At 40.2% G+C, this 21,056-nt stretch overlaps 1 protein-coding gene across 1 annotated transcript in view; it reads left to right on the top strand.

The window, feature by feature from the left end:
* LOC126152796 (Down syndrome cell adhesion molecule-like protein Dscam2) overlaps positions 1-21,056 on the top strand; it is a 189,620-nt gene that overhangs the window by 14,518 nt on the left and 154,046 nt on the right. The window contains exon 4 of the mRNA XM_049916029.1: positions 4,405-4,576. Within this exon, the coding sequence (XP_049771986.1) occupies positions 4,405-4,576 (172 nt within the window). The remainder of the gene's footprint in view (positions 1-4,404; positions 4,577-21,056) is intronic.

The raw sequence follows: 21,056 nt of genomic DNA on the forward strand, positions 1-21,056 counted from the left end.
ATTTCTGAAATGCAATGTCACATTTGTGGGAGCATGCAAAAGGTACATGCTTGCCCTGAAAATGATGTAAGGGCACTGTGATTTGAGCTGCATTAGGAATGAAGTGAATGCAGTAGGTCAGCTCCCTAGTACTGATTGCAGTTCATAGAGATTTCTTGGAGGTTTTAGATCATGAATAGCCTGCAAGTGTGACTGCGCCAGATGAATATGTTGGGAATTGATCATAAGACATATGTACTCAAGTTCTGTCTGGAAGAACACACACTTGTCTTCATTACATTTGAGGCCTGCCTCTGACAACACTTTGAACAGGGTAAGTAAATTACTGGGGTACTCTCCTGGTGTGTGGCCTGATACCATTATGTCTTCCAAGTATTTTATACATAAAGGCACAGGTGCAGCTATTTGTTCCAGATAGTGCTAAAAGATCACTGGTGCTGATGCACTACAAAAGGAAAACGAAGAAATTTGTAGAGTTCCATGTGTGTATTAACCACAGACACTTCCTGTGACTGTTAATCTAATGGAATCTGTAGGTGCACATCACACAAATTGATCTTGGACAAGTAGCAACTGGCTCCTAAGTGCTCCATAAGCTCATCACATCACGGCAGTGGGAAGGAATCAACTACTGTCTGAGGTTTCACTGTTGCCTTAAAGTCTGTGCAGATTCTCAATTCCCCTGAAGATTTCTTCAAGAAAACTGATTGAGATGCCAACAAACTGGCTGTGATGGCTGCAAAGACACCTTTTTCTTGCCACTGTGCAAATTCTTTTGCAACATATTCACAGAGTGCGTGTGGTACCACACAAGCTCTGCAAAAGTGAGGCTGTGCATTGTCTTTGATTATCACAGGAGCAACAAAAATGGTAGCTTTACCTAACCCCTCAACAAAAAAAAATCTTTAAATTCACCACACAACTGAGTAACACTGTCTCTAGAGTCAGATGAAGTAACTGCTAGCAAGCCAAACAAATCAAGGCCAAAAATACGAGGGCGGTTCAGAAAGTAACCTCCGATCGGTCACAGTGCGGGTTGTGGGGGGAGTAGCGACGCCATCTGTGCGTTCACGCACTCAACAGGTCAGTCGGCATAAATCTGTGGTCGAGTGAACGTCGTACCTGCGCTAGTTTAGTTTTTGTGGCAGTTTGAAATGTGTGCTGCAATAGAAAACCCCACCAAATGTGAAGTGCGTGCTGTCATAAGGTTTTTTACAGCCAAAGGATATTCTGCAGCAGCTATTCATCGTGAGCTTTGTGCCGTGTACGGACCAAGAGTTATGAGTGAAGGAGTTGTCCGTGAATGGGTACGTTTATTTAAAAGTGGACGAGAAAACGTTCATGATGAAGAGAGGAGTGGTAGACCATCATTGGTGACTGACGAACTCGTTCAGACAGTTGATGCAAAAGTTCATGAAAATCGACGTTTCTCAATGTTGGAGTTGTCTACTGGTTTTCCACAGATTTCTAAGACTCTCTTGTACGAGATAGTGACAGCAAGATTGGGTTACCGTAAGTTCTGTGCACGATGGGTGCCCAAAATTCTTACCGACCACCACAAAACTCAAAGAATGGCCTCTGCATTAGACTTTCTGTCACGTTATGAGGATGAAGGAGAACCATTGTTAAACAGTATCGTGACCGGTGACGTGAACCCTGAGACAAAAGAACAATCAAAGATGTGGGCACATTCAAATTCGCCTACCAAACCAAGAATAGCCTAGCAAGATTTTTCTGCCAGAAAACTGATGGCAACGGTGTTTTGGGATTCCAAAGGGGTGTTGTTGGTTGAATTCATGGAACGTGGTACGACCATTAATCAAGACGTGTACTGTGAAACAATAAAAAAGTTACGACGGGCTATACAGAACAAACGCCGTGGTATGCTGACTTCCGGTATCGTTTTTTTGCACGATAACGCCCGTCCTCACTCTGCTCGCAGAACGACGGGCCTTCTTGAGTCCTTCAAGTGGGACGTTATCAACCATCCACCTTACAGCCCAGACCTGGCGCCAAGTGATTATCACCTCTTCATGCATTTGAAGGAATGGCTCGGGTCACAGCGGTTTGATGACGATGAAGAGCTCAAAGATGCGGTCACAGGCTGGCTCCAGGCACAAGCGGGTGATTTTTATGCAGAAGGAATTTCAAAGCTTGTGAAGAGATACGATAAGTGCCTCAATTGCTATGGAGACTATGTAGAAAAATAGTGCAAAGATGTAGTTGTAAGATGTATATATTAAAATATTTTTATTTAACTTGGTGTATTTTTTTAAATCAACCGGAGGTTACTTTCTGAACGGCCCTCGTATTAGCACTGCCCCATGAGTGAAAAACTTGGAATGACACACTCTTTTGCAAATTTTGATTGATGGCAGGAAGGCTACAAGATGCTAATACTGGAATATCCTGTCCATTACACCCAGTCAGTGTTGTAGTTGTTGACTTCTGTAACCTGTGTTTTCCAAGGAGATCATAAGTAGTGCAATTTACCAGTGACACTGAAGCACCCATGTCTAACTGAAACTGAACACTTTGGCCAGCAATAATGAAATCCACTAAAAGTTTGCTGAAGTGGCTTTGCACTGAAGAAACTAACGATTGTTTGTATTGCACAGTTACTATGTTATGTTCTACACTAGCATCACAGCATGGCTCATAATGAACAACATGCAGGATGATGCCGATAATGCAAGGAGAAGCTTTCATTTTAATGGAAATTATTCTATCACAAATTGGTTCATAAACAATGACAGCATTACCAAGGCTCTTGGGAATCACTATAGTGGTACCATTTCTACTCACCTCCTCACTTCCAGAAAAATACACTGTATTCTTTGCCTTGAATCACAAAGTGACCACATTCTTTCCACTATGTCTTGCTAAGTCCAAATACATATAGATCTTGATAGGCACTTTCTCACACCATGGTAGCAAACTTTTGTGTCTACAAGAGGCCTCTCACATTCCAGGTTAGATTGGTCTGTGCATTCTGAGCCTCCCCTCAACCCTGTTGCCCTCAGAGATCCAACGTGGGGCTTGTTCCAGAATTTAATTTAAGACCGAGTAAATCTATGAGGTTGTCATGGGAAAATAACAGTGCTGATTTCCCATTGCCTTCCATTGTTTTATTTAGGCCATCCTGAAGATGAAGTCAGATGCTTTTTGTCGCCACTCCCCTGTAGCACAGACCACTGACACCTTACTGAAGTCCACCTTCTCTGCTGCAGGTGCTGTTAATCTCTTCACCATAAACCTGGCAAGGGGCCATATGTCAAGGTGCAAGGTGCGACTATCTGGAGCCAGATGAGCCCTGGTTGTTTCAACAACCTTAATACTCCTAGTACTCCTCCTTCCTCATTACTTGTGATATGAGGCTTATGACCAGTAATAGCGGAGTTATGTCATAACTCTGCGTAAATACGCAATATGTTTTAAGGTATTGATTTGCTTGTACCAAAGATTAGCCATGAGGCAAACAGTGGTTCTTGAGACTAAACTGGTATTTCAGGTCACCTCACACAATATTACTGTAAAGAAAAATCTATTAATCAAAGCATTAAATATTATAATTGTATATAATGTTCATTTCATAAAATGTAAGACACACTGTATCTTCTAGTAACTGGTATATATTATATTACTATCGAGTTGAGCCTCTATGGACTGCGTGGTAACAACCAAATTCATCTTAGTGTGTAGGTCTTGTTCTTGTTCCAGCTTTGACTTCCTGCCAGAATCTTCTGTGCCCACCAAGAAGTGCCTGTTTATGCTATTCGAATAATGGTCCTCTCTGTCTTTCGGATGTTGATTCCATTTTAAAACCTTGGTAGTTGTTCACCAATCTTCTAAATTTGTTCTGTCAGGAATTTCTCTTTCTGAGATACCAATGTGCCTAAGATCTTTTTCACATTCTTGGCCTTGTTTTCTTAGATTGGATGAAACTCCATATTCTTTTAGTTAGTCGGTCACCATCCATCCTCATGATATGACTGTAAAATAAGAATGCTGTGATAGGTTCTGTCTTGTGTACAAGTCTTCATTTGCTCTCATTCACCATTGTCCATCAACCCATCTATTACCTAGGATTTTCCTTAATATATTACTGGTATAGTATTACTAAAGCATGAAAAAATAAAATTTTTATCCACTTAATTTTCTCAGAAAGTAAACAAGTTCCTATAAATAGTTTCAAAACATTCAGTGTAGAAAGAGGATGAAATATAAATCCCCTAAATGACATTACAGATGTTTAAAACACTAAATCAAGGGAAGTATTTTTCATACCACCAGATTTCTCTCCCATCAAAAGGAAATTAACACTGGTACAGTAACATTTTGCTACACTCTTATGTGTAGAACTAAATCAGAGAATTTTATTCAATTAAATAATTATGCTTACAGTGCCACCCAGATGGTTACATGAGCCTGAAGATATTAATGTGCTTATGGGTGATACTTTATTAATACCCTGTGCTGCTGATGGGTCACCAAAGCCAGTAATATTATGGAGAAAAGAATCAGATAACTCAGAGTCTTCATCCCAGAATCACATTTTTCAGGCAGCAAATTATAAGTGAGTAAAGCATATAAAACAGCTTTAACTACTTACTGTCAAGAGAAATTAATTTTGCTGGATATATTAAGAGATATAAATGACAGTATTTTTCCTACCTATGTCTCTCCAAAACATGAGAGAATGGTTTTAGTCTTGTAAAATGTTATGTCATTGAGTGTTTCTATTTTGTTAACTCGAAATTGCATTTATTAGAATATTTCAGTAATTTTTTGTATAGTATACTTTTGCCTCACCATTCCTATATCTTATTTTTTTATGTAATTGATGTGCAGTACTTAACTGTATTGGATACAATCATCCAGTAGCAGATCAATTTGTCTTCAGTGATTCCTTTATCAAGGATCTATGAATTGATGTTTTATTTAAAAAATTATTGGATTTCAAAATTTGGCCATAGAATCAGCCTACATTTGGTTTGTTATTCGTTGGTTTTTCATCATTTCAAAATTATCCAAATATTAATGGCAAGAATTACATAAATCTGTAGTATACAAAGTTCGACATACAGTATCTAAAGTAGAGTAAATAAGATGAAGAATATAACATAGTATACATGGAGAAAATTGTCTGCCAGTACAGTACAAACTAGTAAATCCTCTTTTTATAGATATTTTGCAATATATATTTTAATGATCTTCAACTATCTGTTCTTTGATAGAGGGTAACACTCACCACATGTGTAGCATGATTACAAATGAAAGCAGGTTGGACAGCACCAATGGTAACAAAGACAATACATTTGGGCTTTCCCATCAAGATATAAGAAGTGTGATATACAGTAGAATATTAAAAAGATCAAGGTATTTCTAAGTATGAGCTACACTTAATAAGCCATAATTCCAAAGTCACAGAAATTGAATATATACAGCTAAATTGGTACCAGTTAGTATCTCATTACTGTAAGCACAATAAAGGAAAGGGGGAATAAAAATATAAGCTCCTTGTCCAGGCTCTGAAGGCCCACAGGGTGTTGACCAGCCATCCTGTCAACCTCTACCATTTGGCATCATGCAGATGTGATGCAATAGAGTATGTCCTGGGCCATAGACCTGAATCAGTAATTCACTCAACAGCCATTTGAGTGCTGTACATCAGGAACACACTTAGAAATATACAAGGTAGTAGCTCTGACAATGTAAAGGCACATACAAAGCGTCATCTAGTGTGTGCTTTGTGATCTCTACTTCTGTTACCTGTAATTCATTTTCATTTGTTTGGAATTTCACAGTATGAGTCCTTGTAATATTAAGGGTCGATCTGTTTTCTGAGCCAGTTGTATGTTCCATTATTCTCCTGGGTACAGAGGGTGTGGTTGTGTTTGATGCCTTTTTGGTATGTGATGAGTGACAACAAAGTGTGTAAGTGAGCGGGAGCTTTCAAGAATGGATGGGAAAATGTCCATGATGAACTCTAATCAGGCCAATCATTGGTAATCTTAGAAGATTTCATTAAATATGTAGATGAAATGATTCATAAAGTTTGGCAATTCACAATTTCAATTTTACCATTGGAATTCCTGAATGTGGGTAGAACACCTTTGCACAACATTGTCTTAGAAAAGTTGCAGTTCCACAAATTGTGTGCATTTTGGGTTCCCACGCAGCTTACTGAGAAATACAAAATGGAAAGAAGGGCTTGCACACTCCATTTTTGGACTGATATCATGAGAAAGGTGATCAGCCTTTAGGGAACATTGTCACAGGGGAGAAGACATGTTTTTGTTACATGATCCTAGAGTCTAAATGTCACTTAATGGAATGGTGTTGCACATCACAAGTCAAAGTCAGAGCCAAGCAAATAATCTCAACATGTAAGTTATGGCAACCATGTTTTGGGATAGACATGGAGTCTTGTAAGTTGAGTTTCTGCAGCAACAGACAACAACAAAAGCAGCCACTTACTGTGCTACCCTGAAAACCTTCAGTGTGGAATACAGAATAACCATTGTGTCCTTCTGATGTCAGGATTTTTGTTACTGCTGATAATGCCAGACCTCATTTTGCCTTGTGTGCACAAAATCTGATCAGATCTTCTGGGTAGAAACAACAGTCCACCCGCTGTACAGTCCAGACTTCGGGCCAAGAGATTTTCACTTGTTCTGTTACCTGAAGGAGATTCTCAGAGGCAAGCACTTTGCAACAGATAACAAACTGAAAGAAGCAGTTAAAGATTGGTTATCCTCACAGGTGGCAGATGTCTGTGGCTTAGGGATATGAAAGACTGTAGAACATTATGACAAATGTTTAAACAAATATGGAAATTATGTAGCAAAACAGAGTAATATGTAAGGAATTAAATAAAAACAGTTTTTGAAAAAAATCTGTGATGGTTTATGTTTTGTAAGAAATCATACCTTACTTTCCAAATAACCCTCATATGCAAGAACAGAGCAAACCAACAAACAAATCTTGTGGGGCATCATACTCAATGTTTCCCCACTCTGAATTTGGTCCTATTCCCAGGGAGTTATTTGTTAATATATCCTTCTACTTTCTACTGTTAAATAAGCATCAATCCATACAAGGCCTTTAACATCACACCATTACAGTTGCCACAGTAGAATTTTATGATCTACACAAACGAAGGCCTTAGCATGATGACAGAAAATGTCAACAGCATGGTATTACTTGCTTGTTTCTACTATAACTGAGTTTGGGAGATACAATGTACAGTCACATTAATGTGACAACCACCTACCATATTTACTTGAGTATAAGACTATGCCCCTTCTCTAAGAGGCTCTTTGAGAAAACTTTTTTTTTACAGTATTCTGACTAATCTAAATTACAAACTGTTTTACTGACGAAGTATCTATCAACAGGCTAAAATTATACCTATTCCAAACTTATGCCATTTATTGACTGTCTAAATTTTGATAATACTAGGTGAAATAAAATAAACAAAAATAAATGGTTTACATTAATTTTTGGACAGTTTTCTTTTCTAACTTTATTGCTTAATAACCCTGAATCTATGTATCACCATTTCCTATAATCATCACTGTCTTTATCGTAATAGCACAGCTGTGAAATTTGTATATTCATTGTCACAAATATTTGGCTGTTTCTTCTGACTATGTTGTTAATTCTGGGATTGTCATTATGGTGGGGTCTGAGAACACAGCAGGTTTTTTTTTTTTTTTCTGAATACATATCATATTTCGCTTCTATACTGATGCGAGAATGTTACAGTGTCTCTTACTTCCAAACATATCACCTGCCTGCCACTAAGACATACTGTATCTTCCAGTTACTGGTATATTTCTGTGTAGAACTAGATGATACACGCCCCCCCCCTTTTCATTCCCCCCATATACCATGGGAAGCATCAACAGTACTGCAGCAAGAAACATGGACATGTGCCACTGGCCCCTATCTAGGCTTTTACTGTCTCCTGCAGAAATTGTTGAGCGTTTGTCCAATTTTAATGTTAGTTTGATTTTGACTACAAATGGACTCAAGCAAACTCCAGTTTAAACTTGGCAGGTGTTTGTAAAAAGCCAAAGTACACGGTATAGATTTCCATGGTTGGCGACACAAAATTTGCTACTCGTTCGCTGCTCCTTTCCCCAGAATTATCCTAGCTTTCAGCCATGTAGGAGTCACTGATCCCCTTCCAACCCATCCATAGTGTTGAGCTTGAGCAATTGTGAAACATAAACTGAAATGTAAGGTAGTGTGCAAGTCATACACAACACCAACTAATACATAAATAAAAGATTGCAATTATGATTCAGACCCATTCTTGAACTTGCACTTGTCCCACAATCTAGTGGTGCCTGTCTGTACTATCTCCACGATGGGCCTTGCCACTGTAATTTAGTCTGGTGATAACTGTTACAGTAAGTTTAATGTGGTTTATTTCCTTTGTTACACATTTCATTCTGGATTAACTTTCCTTCTCATTTCAACTGAATGAGACCATCATGTTCTAAAGCTGATTAAAAGCTGAGAATGTTTTTACCTTGTATTCTAATATGTGAACAGCAACTGAATTTTTCATTTGCAATCCACAGTCTCTCATAACTAAATAAAATACTGGTCTGGGTCCTAAATCAACTAATGTTTTTTGAAGGACAACATTTCCATTTTTGAATGCTACTTTCACTTAAAAAGCACCATTAAAGCTTATATACAGTATCTATACATGTAAGAGAATATTTCTTGCTAACTTGTTCGAATATAACAACAGTTTGTAAGATGACATAATTTAATACTAACTCCTCCTGCATTTCACAAAATTGTTAAGTTTTGATCAGAGCAATAGACTGTTGTTGTGGCTAGTTAATAGCTTCTCACTTATCTCTTTGCACTAGCACCTCACAGTTCAGTGACATGTGATTGTTCGAGCAATGTTAATACAGTGTGAAGCACTTTGGCATGTTGGGAAATCTAGACCCTGCTGGAATGTGAGTATCATTTACCAAGTCCTGTCCTTCTGAATTCTTTAAAATAAATCTGCATGTGATCTCAGTAGCCAAAGCTTGAGCTTTGAATGTAGTATGACCCCTATAACTGTAAGACTACTCCTATACACTCTACTAAACAATGTAAAAATGTTGACTTCAGCAGTAATAGTTTAATCTGTGAACTTAAGACGACCCTGTATTTTTCAAAATGATGAATTTGGAAATAGCCTCATCTTATCATTAAGTAAATATGGTACATTTGATGTCAAAGTGCAGTAACCATTCACAGATGGCAGGCAGGACAGCAGTGGAGGGTATATAAGATATGTTGTGGGGATCTGGAAAACAGTGCAGTCATTGTCATAATACAGAAATGGAGCAATTTACCTGGCATTCAAAAGGGTATGATTATTGGCTTTCAGGCCAAGGGTGGAAGTATTTTTGATGTAGCTAAGGTTGGAAACTGTGTGCATGCTGCCATGGTTAACATATACCATGCATGGCGAAATAACGCTATCCAAAACTGGCATCAAGGCAGCTGTGGTGCAACATGGCCGATACATGGCAGGTGTGAGTGACAGCTGGGAAGATGTGTACAGGCAAATACATGTGCAACTGTTGAGCAACTGACCACCCAGATGAACCAAGGGGGTACGAACAATGTCTCCTCAATGACTCTTCAGCAAATATTGCTGCATATGGGTCTTTGCAACAAATGCCTGGTTCATGCACCCATACTGACTGCTGTTAATCAGTGACAAAGATCGGAATTTCTGCACCAGTACCACAGCTGGACATCCACTGAGTGGCAACAGGTGGCCTTTTCAGATGAATCGCATCTGTGACAGATGAGTGTTGGTGTCAACAGAGAGAAACATCTGAAAGCAAATACTCTGTAACAGTTGTTGAAAGGGTCCAGGTTGCAGGAGGCAGCTTTATGGTCTGTGGAATGTTTTTGTGGCATTCCTTGGGTGATTCTGTTATTCTAGAATGCACAGTGGATCAACACAAGAATGCAGCTATTCTTGGGGATGATGTCCACTTCTACATGCAGCACAAGGGTATCTAGCAGGACAATGCAAATTACCACACAGCTCATAGAATACATGCCTGGTTTGAAGAGTAACAGAATGTTTTTATTGTACTCCCCTGAGCACCCAATTCCCCAGTTTAAAACCCTATCAAGAATCTGTGGGACCATCTCAGTTGGGCTGTTCGCAGTGTGGTTCCACAACCAGGAAACCAAGCACAGTTGGCCATGGCACTGGAGTTATCACGGCTCACACATCCCTGTTGGTACCTTCCAAAATCTCATTGACTCTCTTCCTGCATGTCTTACACTGGCCTGCACTGCGAAAGGTAGTTATTCAGACTTTTGACAGGTCATTACATTAATGTGACTGGACATTGTATATTGATTTCTCTGTAGAACCCCTTTACAGAAGCCAGGCTGAACTGTTTGTAATATATTATTCTCATAAAGGTGATTCAGTACTCTGTTGTAGGCTGTTGTCTCAAATTTTTCATAAAATGGGAAGGTGGGAGGTATATGTGTCTATAATTAGGCATCACTGGCTTTTTGCCACTACCATTAATGGGTGTTAAAACTGCATACTTCCATCACTTAGAAAATCAGTTAAACCATCATCTGATTACAGCTCAAGGGGGTGGTGGTGGGGTACTACCCAATCAGCAGAATATTATAGTACTCACACCAATTTTGTATTATAGCACTCGGCTAAAATACACTGGTGTCCAATATTAAAGCAACAAACAGAAATTTTGCAAAGTTGCATTTATTTTTCCACCAACAGTATAAACAGGTGAAACCAAAGTAGAAACCCTGTAAATAATATAGAACATAAACAACTGCAACATGCATGAAAATGTTCATCACTTTTTCCAACATAATAGATTCACACACACATTCTGACAAATGGTTAACGTGCTTACTGTGGAGAGTGACCACCTATGGCAGCAATAAAGACTTCACAACGATGGAGCATGCTGTGAATAATGCCATCAATGTCATGTTGAGGCAATAATGTCCATTCTTTCTGCAGAGCTGGTAGCAAGTCTTAGAGAGTAGTTGGTTTATTCTGACATGAAGTAACCCGTCTCCCTAGAGCATCCCAGACATGCTCTATGATATTCAAATCCAGAGAGTGAGCAGGCCACACCATGCTTGCAGTGTCTTCCATTTCCAAGAAAACATCAACCACTTGTGCTCTATGAGGTCGAGCATTATCAACCATCAGTGTGAAGTATAAGCACACAGCACCTTGCAACAACCATATATTAGGTCCAAAGACATCATCATGAACCTGACAGCAGTTAAACCTTTCTGCTTCATCCATACAGTTTCATGAAGAGGTGTTCGAGTGGTCAAAATAATCCTCGCCCACACCATTAGCAATCTTCCTCAACATCAGTCTCTTTCCACAATATCTTGGTCTCAGAGTCATACAGCAAGTCTCCTACAATAAAGGCCACTCTGTCGAAGCCTTCTCAACACTATTTGCATCGATACAACATGTCCAGTGGATGCTGCAGGGACAGATCCGGTTGCTGCACAGTACTAAGGCAGTACTGTCACGCCTTACAACCAAACAACAGTCTCTTTCTGATGTCACACATGGGTGGCCCTGCCCTGATCTTCATGATGCAGCTTTGGTCTTTCTAAACCCTTGTCACATCCAAGAAACAACAGAATGATTCACTTTAAGACATCAGGTCACATGAGTTTGGGGCTGTACTGCTTCCATTCTTCCTATAGCCCTCCACCACAGATAGCCTGGTAGGCATCTTCTCTGTGCCATACTGCACTGTCTGTGACTTTGTACACAGCAACTGTGGATGTGGAACTACCCAGCGAACACTACTCCATTTGATAGGTGGCCTAACATCACCATTGGCATCGATTTCCGTTGACCAAAATGCCATCTTCCATGCAGAATGTGATCATACGGACATCTGTTGACAGTTTGTGTGATTACATCATGAATTAGACACATGATGGGGAAATAGTAGTTTGTTGCTTTAATTTTGGACACCAATGTAGTAGTTTTGTAAGAGAAGGGTTACATCTTTTCAGTGACATGAGTTTTGTTGTATGTTTCACAGTTTACTTGGAAAAACTTATCTCTAGTGGTAAATTATATGATGCATATCCATTTTTGTCTGTATGTTTTCAGCTACTGTTAGAAAGAATTCTTTGCACAATTTAGTAGCCAATGGATTGAATTTGACCTCATCTGTCTTGTTGCTACTGCCATCAGGGAGCCATATAGCATTTGTTTTACTGACCACCTTTTCATTTCCTGTCTAATATTGCCCAAATTTCCTTTGTATATGTATCATTAATAGTTTTAGTCTGTCTGATTAAATGAGTAAGAATTTTTTCAATAGGACTTGTACTGCACCTTTACGTCTTGGTTAGAGTTCATCCTCTGAAACAAATAAAGCTTTCTCTTTCTAGTAGAAGATATTCTGATTCTTGATGTCAGCCTCACTTTCTTGTGGCTTCTACTGTGATTATCCCTCATCCATTATAATTGAAAAATGGTTCCATAGTACTGTAAGAATATTTCTAGGGTGTAATTAAACCTGTTATCTACTTTGTGCCCATGGTAAGCTTCTTCCTATTGTTCATCCAGTAAATTTTCTCTAATTAATGTGACTGAGTAACAATTTATGATTCTGTGAAACTGTACTTTTCCCTTCTTAGCTAAACCTTATTGGGATGGTTGTTTTAGCTGTCACTTGATGATTGTGGTCATACCATCTATTATGGGGCTCACATTTATTTAATGAAAGGCAGTGGGATTTAAAAATAAATTACCAATTGTTGTTGCACTGCCTTCTGTTCTCATCAGTATGTGAGATAGCAATTTTAGGTGCCTTTGATCAATATTACCTGTTATGAAATTCAGTATTAAAATCTCTACTAAGTCTTATCAGTAGAACATTTCCAATTGCTTAATGAAATTTTAAACATTTCCTGTTTGAGACCTATAAATTTCTCGTCAGTGAAATAGCATTAGAAATGGATGTTTTGTGATTACATCTTAGTCTCAATTTGTTTTGGCATTAAGTAAAAGAGGGATGCATTCTCAAGTGCTATCGGGCATATTGCTTGAACTTCAATTCAGTTTTTTTGCAATCTTTGCCTAGCAATTCAAACTCATTAAACTGATGTTTATAATTTAATATTTTGATTGGTTTGACAACAGGCAAGTGATTAATTTGCTTCATTGGTGCTCATGAAGTAATAACAGTGACAGTTCTTATGTCAGTGTTAAATATACAACAGCTGATATGATACACAAGAAAACTTTTATTTTGCTCAGTCAGCTACATTGTATAGCATTGTATATACAGGGCTTGGACAGAAATATGGAAACTCCATGAGAAATGAATGCTTGAACTTAAATGCAGATGCAAGCCAAACCTGAAGGTTATGTGGTGACAAATAGCACCTGTGCAACATTCTTGAAGTAGGAATATGTAGGAACCGATAATAATCTTTCCTTCTGCGGGGCACAATGTATTTTGCTGTTGTGATGTAATGAGACAGACAGATGGACAGCACTGCCTAAATAATCCTGTACGCGTTGTGAGGAGCTGTAGTTAAGCTCAACCCATGTGGCCCACAGCAAGCAGAATCAGGCTCATCCTGCAGCGTCTACACTGTTCCATTCTTCAGCTTTCAGTGGTCTCTACTTTGTCTTTAGCATGCCTCTGCACATTGCATCATTGCCAAAATTTGACCTAACAATAAGTCTGAGGATGTGCTGGCTGATGTCAGGCACCACTAGCTTGTGCTGGCTGTAACTATGGCTTGCACATTTCTAGGTGTGACTGCCACACAGATCGCCCCTTGGAGAGTGGTGCTTTGGAGCTGTGACAAGCTGCCAGAGGCCTGCTTGTGACTATTATGTGCTTCACATAAGAAAGCAGCCCAATATTCAGCCATTCTGCGCATCCCCTTCGATAAGGTGCTGGCAGCCAGTAAGATTCATTCGCTTTCCACATGGCTAGTTGTGAGTTATGAAAATCTCTCTCCTGCAAGCTGTACTGTTGCCATACTTCGCAACAGTACAATTTAATTCACAGTGGGAGCATATTATTCATTCAGATATCGGTGTTATTTTCTTGTTGCCTTATAGCTGTGAACGTCTATCTTTAAACGTGTTAGTGCGATTTCCAAATAAATATGTCAGGTGACGGCAATAAATGTGAAGTGCTTCACAAACAGGCAAGGATGATTATTTACAGCATTTACAACTTCTTCAAACGTAAATATGAAAGTGGGGCTCTCATCGTTGACATTTCAAAGACACAAGAACGGACTGCAGAGGAGTGTGGTGTAGGTAAGAGAACTGTACAGCAAATTGTAAATGAATGTGTCACAGCAGTATAAATGTCAGGAGAAGTTGGTTTCATGTCACCTGGAAAGCTTCAAAATCGTAAGAAACCTGTTACATGAATGGATGGTTTCAACAAGGATGTTTTAAGGCACTCCGTCTTTGAAATGTATATGAATGGTAAATATCCGACTTCACAAAAACTTGTTAAAATTATGAATGACAAAACTGGCTTTAAAGGAAGTGCTTCATCAATGCAAAGAAATTTGAAAGCCATTGGTTTCAAATATGTTAAAAGTAATGATGGGAGAAAATTTTTAATGGATCGAAGTGGTGTAGCTGCAGCATGAGCCACATTCCTGGGAAAGATGCATGAAATAAGAGAAGGTAGTTCAACAGTGTATTACCTGGATGAAACATAGGTGAATCAAAATCATTCCAGGAAAATCTGCTGGAAAATGAGTGATCATAGCAGGGGTTTTAACATTCCCATAGGATAAGGTTCTTGAATAATTATTCCCCATACTTCTTCCAGTTTTGTGCCTGAGAGTAAACTTGTTTTTAGATGTAAGAAAAACAGCAGTGCCTATCATTCAGAAATGAATGCTGTCACTTTCAAGAAGTGGTTCACTGAACAGTTCTTGCGATACCTGTCATTGTAATGGACAATGCCAGCTATTATTCAGCTGTAACAGAGAAAACATTGAGTACAAACACCAGGAAAGCAGATATTGTGCTCTGGCCTTAAAATAAAAGTACTGCACACAGTATCAGCCAGACCCATGCAGAACTCCTGCAGCTCATTAATTTACACAAGTCACATGTGAAAACGTATGAACTTGACTTACTTGCACGTGAATGTGGTCACACAGTTTTGCATTTACCACTGCACCACTGCCTGTATAACCCGATTGAATTAATTTGGGCACAGGTTAAAGGCTATGTGGCAGAAAGGAATAAAACATTCAAGATAGCAAACACTGAATCACTTGTACATGAAGCAATAGACAACATTTCCCCTTCAGCATGGACAGATTGTGTGTGGCACGCTGAAAAGCTTCAGGAAGATGACTTTGATAGGGTGTTGGATATGGATAATCATAAATCTGCAGTCAGATGGTTCGGACACAGATGCAGATAGCAGCAATGATGTTATTACTACAATGTAGAGTCAGGAACAAAGTAAGGTAACAATAGTTCTTGTTTTAAAAGACTCATAATTAATAAAGTATTTTTGTGTTTCAGAATATCAGTTGCATTTATAGTATATGAAAACGTCCTGGCTTTTATTGTATCCTAATAAGTATGCAGACATTAACTTTTTATGAGTGACATACCTATAATTTTCAATGTGTTTCCCCAAGACGAATTAGCTAGCTACTTTGTTAGTTGTGAACTTTAAGCTTTTCCCAGCATTTACTATGCACTCGCTAGAATGCAGCCAGATAAATTTGTCAAAAACTGCAATATTTTAACAGGTAGCAGCTAAAAACCTGTCATTTTCAAGGCATGAATTGGAAAATGTGTTAAAATAACAGGGAAGTTTACCTGTCAAGATATCGGACATTTTCGACTTACTTACAGGGCAGCATTCCCTCAAGTTATTCAGAGATGATGTAAGTTGTTTGGTTGTTCCATGGACATCAGGTGTGGTCTCTAACTGTACTTTGGAAAATGTTAGTGTATGCTCACAATAATGTTTTTCAGCGAAAAATATGACATACTGATCATTTACATTGTAATATTTTGCATTAATCGTTGCTACTAGTAGTTCTTTTTTGCAAACAGTGATTTAGACTTAACTACATTCAGATACATAAACGTATTATAAAATTTCACATTTTCAAGAAATTCTATAGAGTAGTTTTCAAGAAAATATAATGGTTTCAGTTTGTGTTTGAAGTTCATTTTGTTACTCATTAGATTCTTCGTTTCAATGATTAAGTTGTGAAAGATTTTTGTGGCAAAATACCTTACTCATTTCTGTGCCCAGTATTATGGATCATTGGTTAGTGTAAAGGATTCCTCTTATTCTTATTGTAATGATGAATGTTAGCCTACTGTTGTTTTCAGACTTCAATTCATCATTGGAACGACAGTTTATTGAGCTGTCTTCAACAAGTTCTAGAGTGGACATTACGTATTGTTACAAGTTTCTGTGTGAAAACACTTTCTTCCTTTAGGAAAAGTTATCAGAAGCTATGATGCCATAACAAATTAGTGAACAAAAGTAGAAAAATTAAGTCAACTTTTGAAATTTGCAACTGCATCTCTGCTGTTACCCATAAAGGGATAAGTTGCAGAGCTTGGAAGCTACAGATTTGTAGCCTGTGAGTTTCATTTTCGGTTTTTACCTACAGGTGACTGTGTATTACTGTTTTGCTTATAAATGCACCAAAATGACAAATATTGTAAGCAATCTCAATGGCCTTATCACTGGAGAATTGTCTTTTTGAGAAAAAATGTACTTGACATGTCAGTTGTTCTTGCCTTCCAACATTACGCAAAATAAAGCTGTTGAGCACCTGGCCTAACACGTCAACATTTGAATTAAGATTTCTCTCATACATATGACTGATCGAATCAGTTATAAAATTTATTACATTCCTCACAAATCTGAATGTGTAATAGGGTATACTGTAAGCAAATGAATCTGATTTTTCTCAGCACCAACACAGTTTGGCAATACGGGCTTTGTCTGCTTTCTACCACCACACTTACACAAACCTCATCCCCCCCACACTTCACTATTGCTCCATCTCTATGCACAGAAGCACCATCTTATGTGGTGCAGGCTTAAACAGGTCTGGAGCTCATGTGCTTTTTGGTGACACCAGTGGCAGCACGATGGTGGCAGTGATTAGTTGGCAGTCAATGATGTCAGCGCGCAGGCTGGCAGAGAACAGAGTCGGTGTGTCCACATACAGCTGGCTAGTGACAGAAGCAGCAGGCTGTGCCCAGCCCATAGCCATGTGTGGTTCCTTTTTGGGGGAACTGACACACAAGCAAACTCTGGTTGGCAGTTAATATCATGAAACGAAGTGTTCACAAGTTGCGCTGTTCATGTTTCATTACATTCACTGACACAGTCTGATTTGGAAGCATAGCATGGCATTCAGTCTGACCTTGATGCTCAAGACTATGGAGGCAGGGGAACTGCATGAAGTGACTTAAGTTGAGCCCGGTGCCATTATGACTCACACGCGTGTCCCGAAACTGCAATGGACTAGCCTGGTGACATGGTGGACGAAGTCCAGAGTTTGACAGGAATACAAACACAGACACTTGCAGGGCAGTTAATCCAGTCTCAAAGCCCGATGCGATGGAGGCACAGATGTGAGTGCAGGAGCTCCAATGCAGAAGCTGCCGATGAGCCAAGAGGTAATGACTACAGCTTGAGGGGAGACCAGCTGATGATGTAGTCCACTAGACAAAAGGTCTCTACAGCAAGCAGTGGCTTGGGGGCATATTGTAACCCCATATGATGGCTGGCATGCATGCAGGCTGCATCCTATGTCGTGTTGTTAATAAGTAGCTTGGTCATTTGAAGTGGACATGGCAGCCAGAATGTGTGATGTAGTTTGTGGGGGTGCTTGGTGTACCTGTGGTAGGCACGGACTGAGCAGTTGCACCACCTGCCTGGGCTTGGTGGGCGGGGACTGAGGCACATGTGGCGGTGCAGTGACAGCTGACAGCATTCGTGTGCCAGCAGCTGTGCCAGAGAGCCTGTCTGTCTGGTAATGGAGAAATTGTCATCCATCAACAAGTTATCTTCCACTGGATCAAAGAAATAACCAGCTGCTGGAGTGGATAAGACATAAATCAGCTTTACTTGGTCAATCAAGACTTTAGATGGCTCACCCTTGTACTCAATGTTGAATGTGTGTGTTCTTTTTTTTTTTTTTTATTTTTTTTTTTTTTTTCACTGCGAGTGATTACATGTTGCGACCCCAAGAAGGGTGACCGATATTGAGGCTGCACTGCATCAGTGCACAACATTACAATGTGTACATCATTGTAGACTGCCATGTATAAATCCTTTGTTGGTGCCATGCCATGTCAGTGCATGTGATCGGTGGCTGGCCATATGGCTGTTCAGATGATCTACCAATAGCAGGGTACTTCCTCCATGAAATCTCCAGGAATGGAGAGTTGTGTTATCTGTAGATGAAAGGCCAATCTCTTCCTTCGGTGAAACTTGCAGTCTGAGAAGTACTACAGAAGTGTTTCCATCCAGGTGATGTGGCAAATTGAGACTAGTTTGAGTCATAGGCTGGTGAAGGCATGGTGGCACAGGCTGTCAAGCTGGTCATCACTCTCCTGTTCATGGGCAAAATCTTTAAAGTTTATAGGAGGAGAGACAACAGCACAAGTGCGGACACACTGATGGCAACTATATTGGCTACCCCAGAAATACCACAAATGTTTGTGGAGCACTGTGACATGTACTCCAACTGCTGGGACTGGTGTGGTGCACATTTGGTGAAGTTGACGCCTGAAACAAGTGAGTGACGGGCTTGTGGTTGGTATAAGTCATGAAGGAACAGGCTTCTACTGACAGGTGGAAGTATTTTACTGCCTTGTACACTGTGAGCAACCCCACTCATAGACACTCCAAGCATGTTGTGACATCATTAGCTTCCATGAGAAGAAGCTGAGTGGCTGCCAGCTACTGTGGGCATGATGCTGGAGCACTGCACCTACAGCAATCTGGCCAGGGTCAACAACCACACCCAATTCAGTGTCATAGACTGGGTGCATGGGTAGTGTCACTTCTGTGAAGTTTCATTTGGTTTTGGTGAAGTTTTTTTTTCCATTGTGTCTGTCCAGTGCACAGGAATCCTTTCCTTCACAGTGGGGATGTGCAGAGCTCCAGTAAGTAGCTCCTACACAGCAGCAGCATTAGGGAGAAGTGCCGATAAAACTTCAGCATGCCAAGGTAGTGGTGTAACTCTTTATGTGTTGGTGGGTGTGGCATTTTTAAGGTTTCCTATACCTTATCAGGTAATGGCATGGATCCATTTGGAGTGAATAGTGCCCCAGAATCTCTGTTTCCATGGCAACAAATATGCGCTCCAGGGGTTAACAATAATGCTGACCTCACCCAGGTGCTGAAAGACAGCTGGTAGGGGATGGCGATGGAGCTCGGGGGACTTCAAGAAGACCAAGTTGTCATCAAGATACATGAAACAACTTGGTAAACCTTGTAAGATGCCATCCAAGAAACGCTGCCAGGCCTGGGCAAAATTCTGAAGACCAAATGTTGTATACATGTTCTTGAAGAGCACAAATGGCATGATTATTGCCATTTTTTTAATGTCTTCAGCCGCCACTGGAATTTATGTGAACATCTTTGTGCAGTCGATTGTGTTGTAAATTACTGAGCCTACCAAGGCATGGCTAAAATCTTGAAGGTGTGCTACCTTGTATCGTTCTGGCAATATTCATGAATTCAAGACATGATATTCCCCATATGGGCACCACAGAGTGTCTTTTTTTGGAATTAAGTGTAAGGCAGAGGACCATGGGGTGCTTGATGGTCAGACAATGCCTTGTCATAGCATGGCATTAAACTCAGCCTTTGCTGCAGCAAGCCTGCTGGGTGCAAGTCAATATGGTGACATGAAGTGGTAGGACAGGGTGTGGTTATGATGTGGTGGACTGTTGACTGTTTCACGACCCTTGGAGCATCGGGCAGGTGATTGAGCTCTGGAAATTTGTTGATGATGTTGGCATACAGCCTGGGACAATTAATTGATTTTGTGCTGAACGCAGCAGCCTGCCATCGCTATTCTGCTATCTTCAAACTTGTAGTTGTGTCTGTCAGCTGGGTGTCTGTGATATCAGCAAGTATCTTGTAGTGTCCAAGGAAATCCAGGCTTAGGGTTGGCTTGTTGATGTCAACCACAGTGGAGGTCCACACCAAATGTGTGGCATAGTCTGAGGTCCAGATTTCATTGGTATATCATAGATTTAGATTGTTGAAGTATTTGCGGCCCTGAGAGATAGTGCCCTGGTGATCCTCTGGTCCCTCAGCATGTCTCAAAGCAATATTGAGAGGTCAAAAGCTGTGTCTACAATGTATCTGACACCACCAGCCTGCTCCACAATGGAGAGATGCTTTGTTATAGCACTGCAGCTGGGTGCATCTAATCCCAGTTACAGCTGGCATTTGGGTGTGAACAGGGTGGTTGGCACTTTGTCTCACCATTACTGAAGCAGGCATGGTACTAGCAGAACTCATTTGGTGGTTGATTTGATGGTAGCTGAATAAAAGCTAGAGTGGCTGGTGCTGCATTGTCAGCTGAGCAAGTTGGATTATCAGTAGTGGTATCAGATGCTGCTATTGTGCCTGCTGTATTCTGTCCACACTGCACCAACTGGTCGATCTCCATGCTCAGTGCTGGTGCAGATCAGCACCTGAGACAGTAGGTGCGGGAGGTGTGTGTCACCATGGATGTGGGGGAACAGTGTCATAGGCTGCTGCAGCTACGGTACAGGGGACCATTGCCAGCACGTTGTGCACCTGATCAGCCAAGTCGGCAGTGGCATCCAGCTGCATATCAATCTGCATAGCTATGAGAGCCTGCACCTTTGCTGGGAGGCTGCACACGCAGATAGCATGCAGCAGCAAGTCTGGGACCATGTAGCACTGTGCAAGACTCTGCAGATGGCACAGGAACTGAGATGGCCTCCTGTCACC

The sequence above is a fragment of the Schistocerca cancellata genome, chromosome 2, assembly GCF_023864275.1.
Source record: "Schistocerca cancellata isolate TAMUIC-IGC-003103 chromosome 2, iqSchCanc2.1, whole genome shotgun sequence".
Taxonomy (NCBI): domain Eukaryota; kingdom Metazoa; phylum Arthropoda; class Insecta; order Orthoptera; family Acrididae; genus Schistocerca; species Schistocerca cancellata.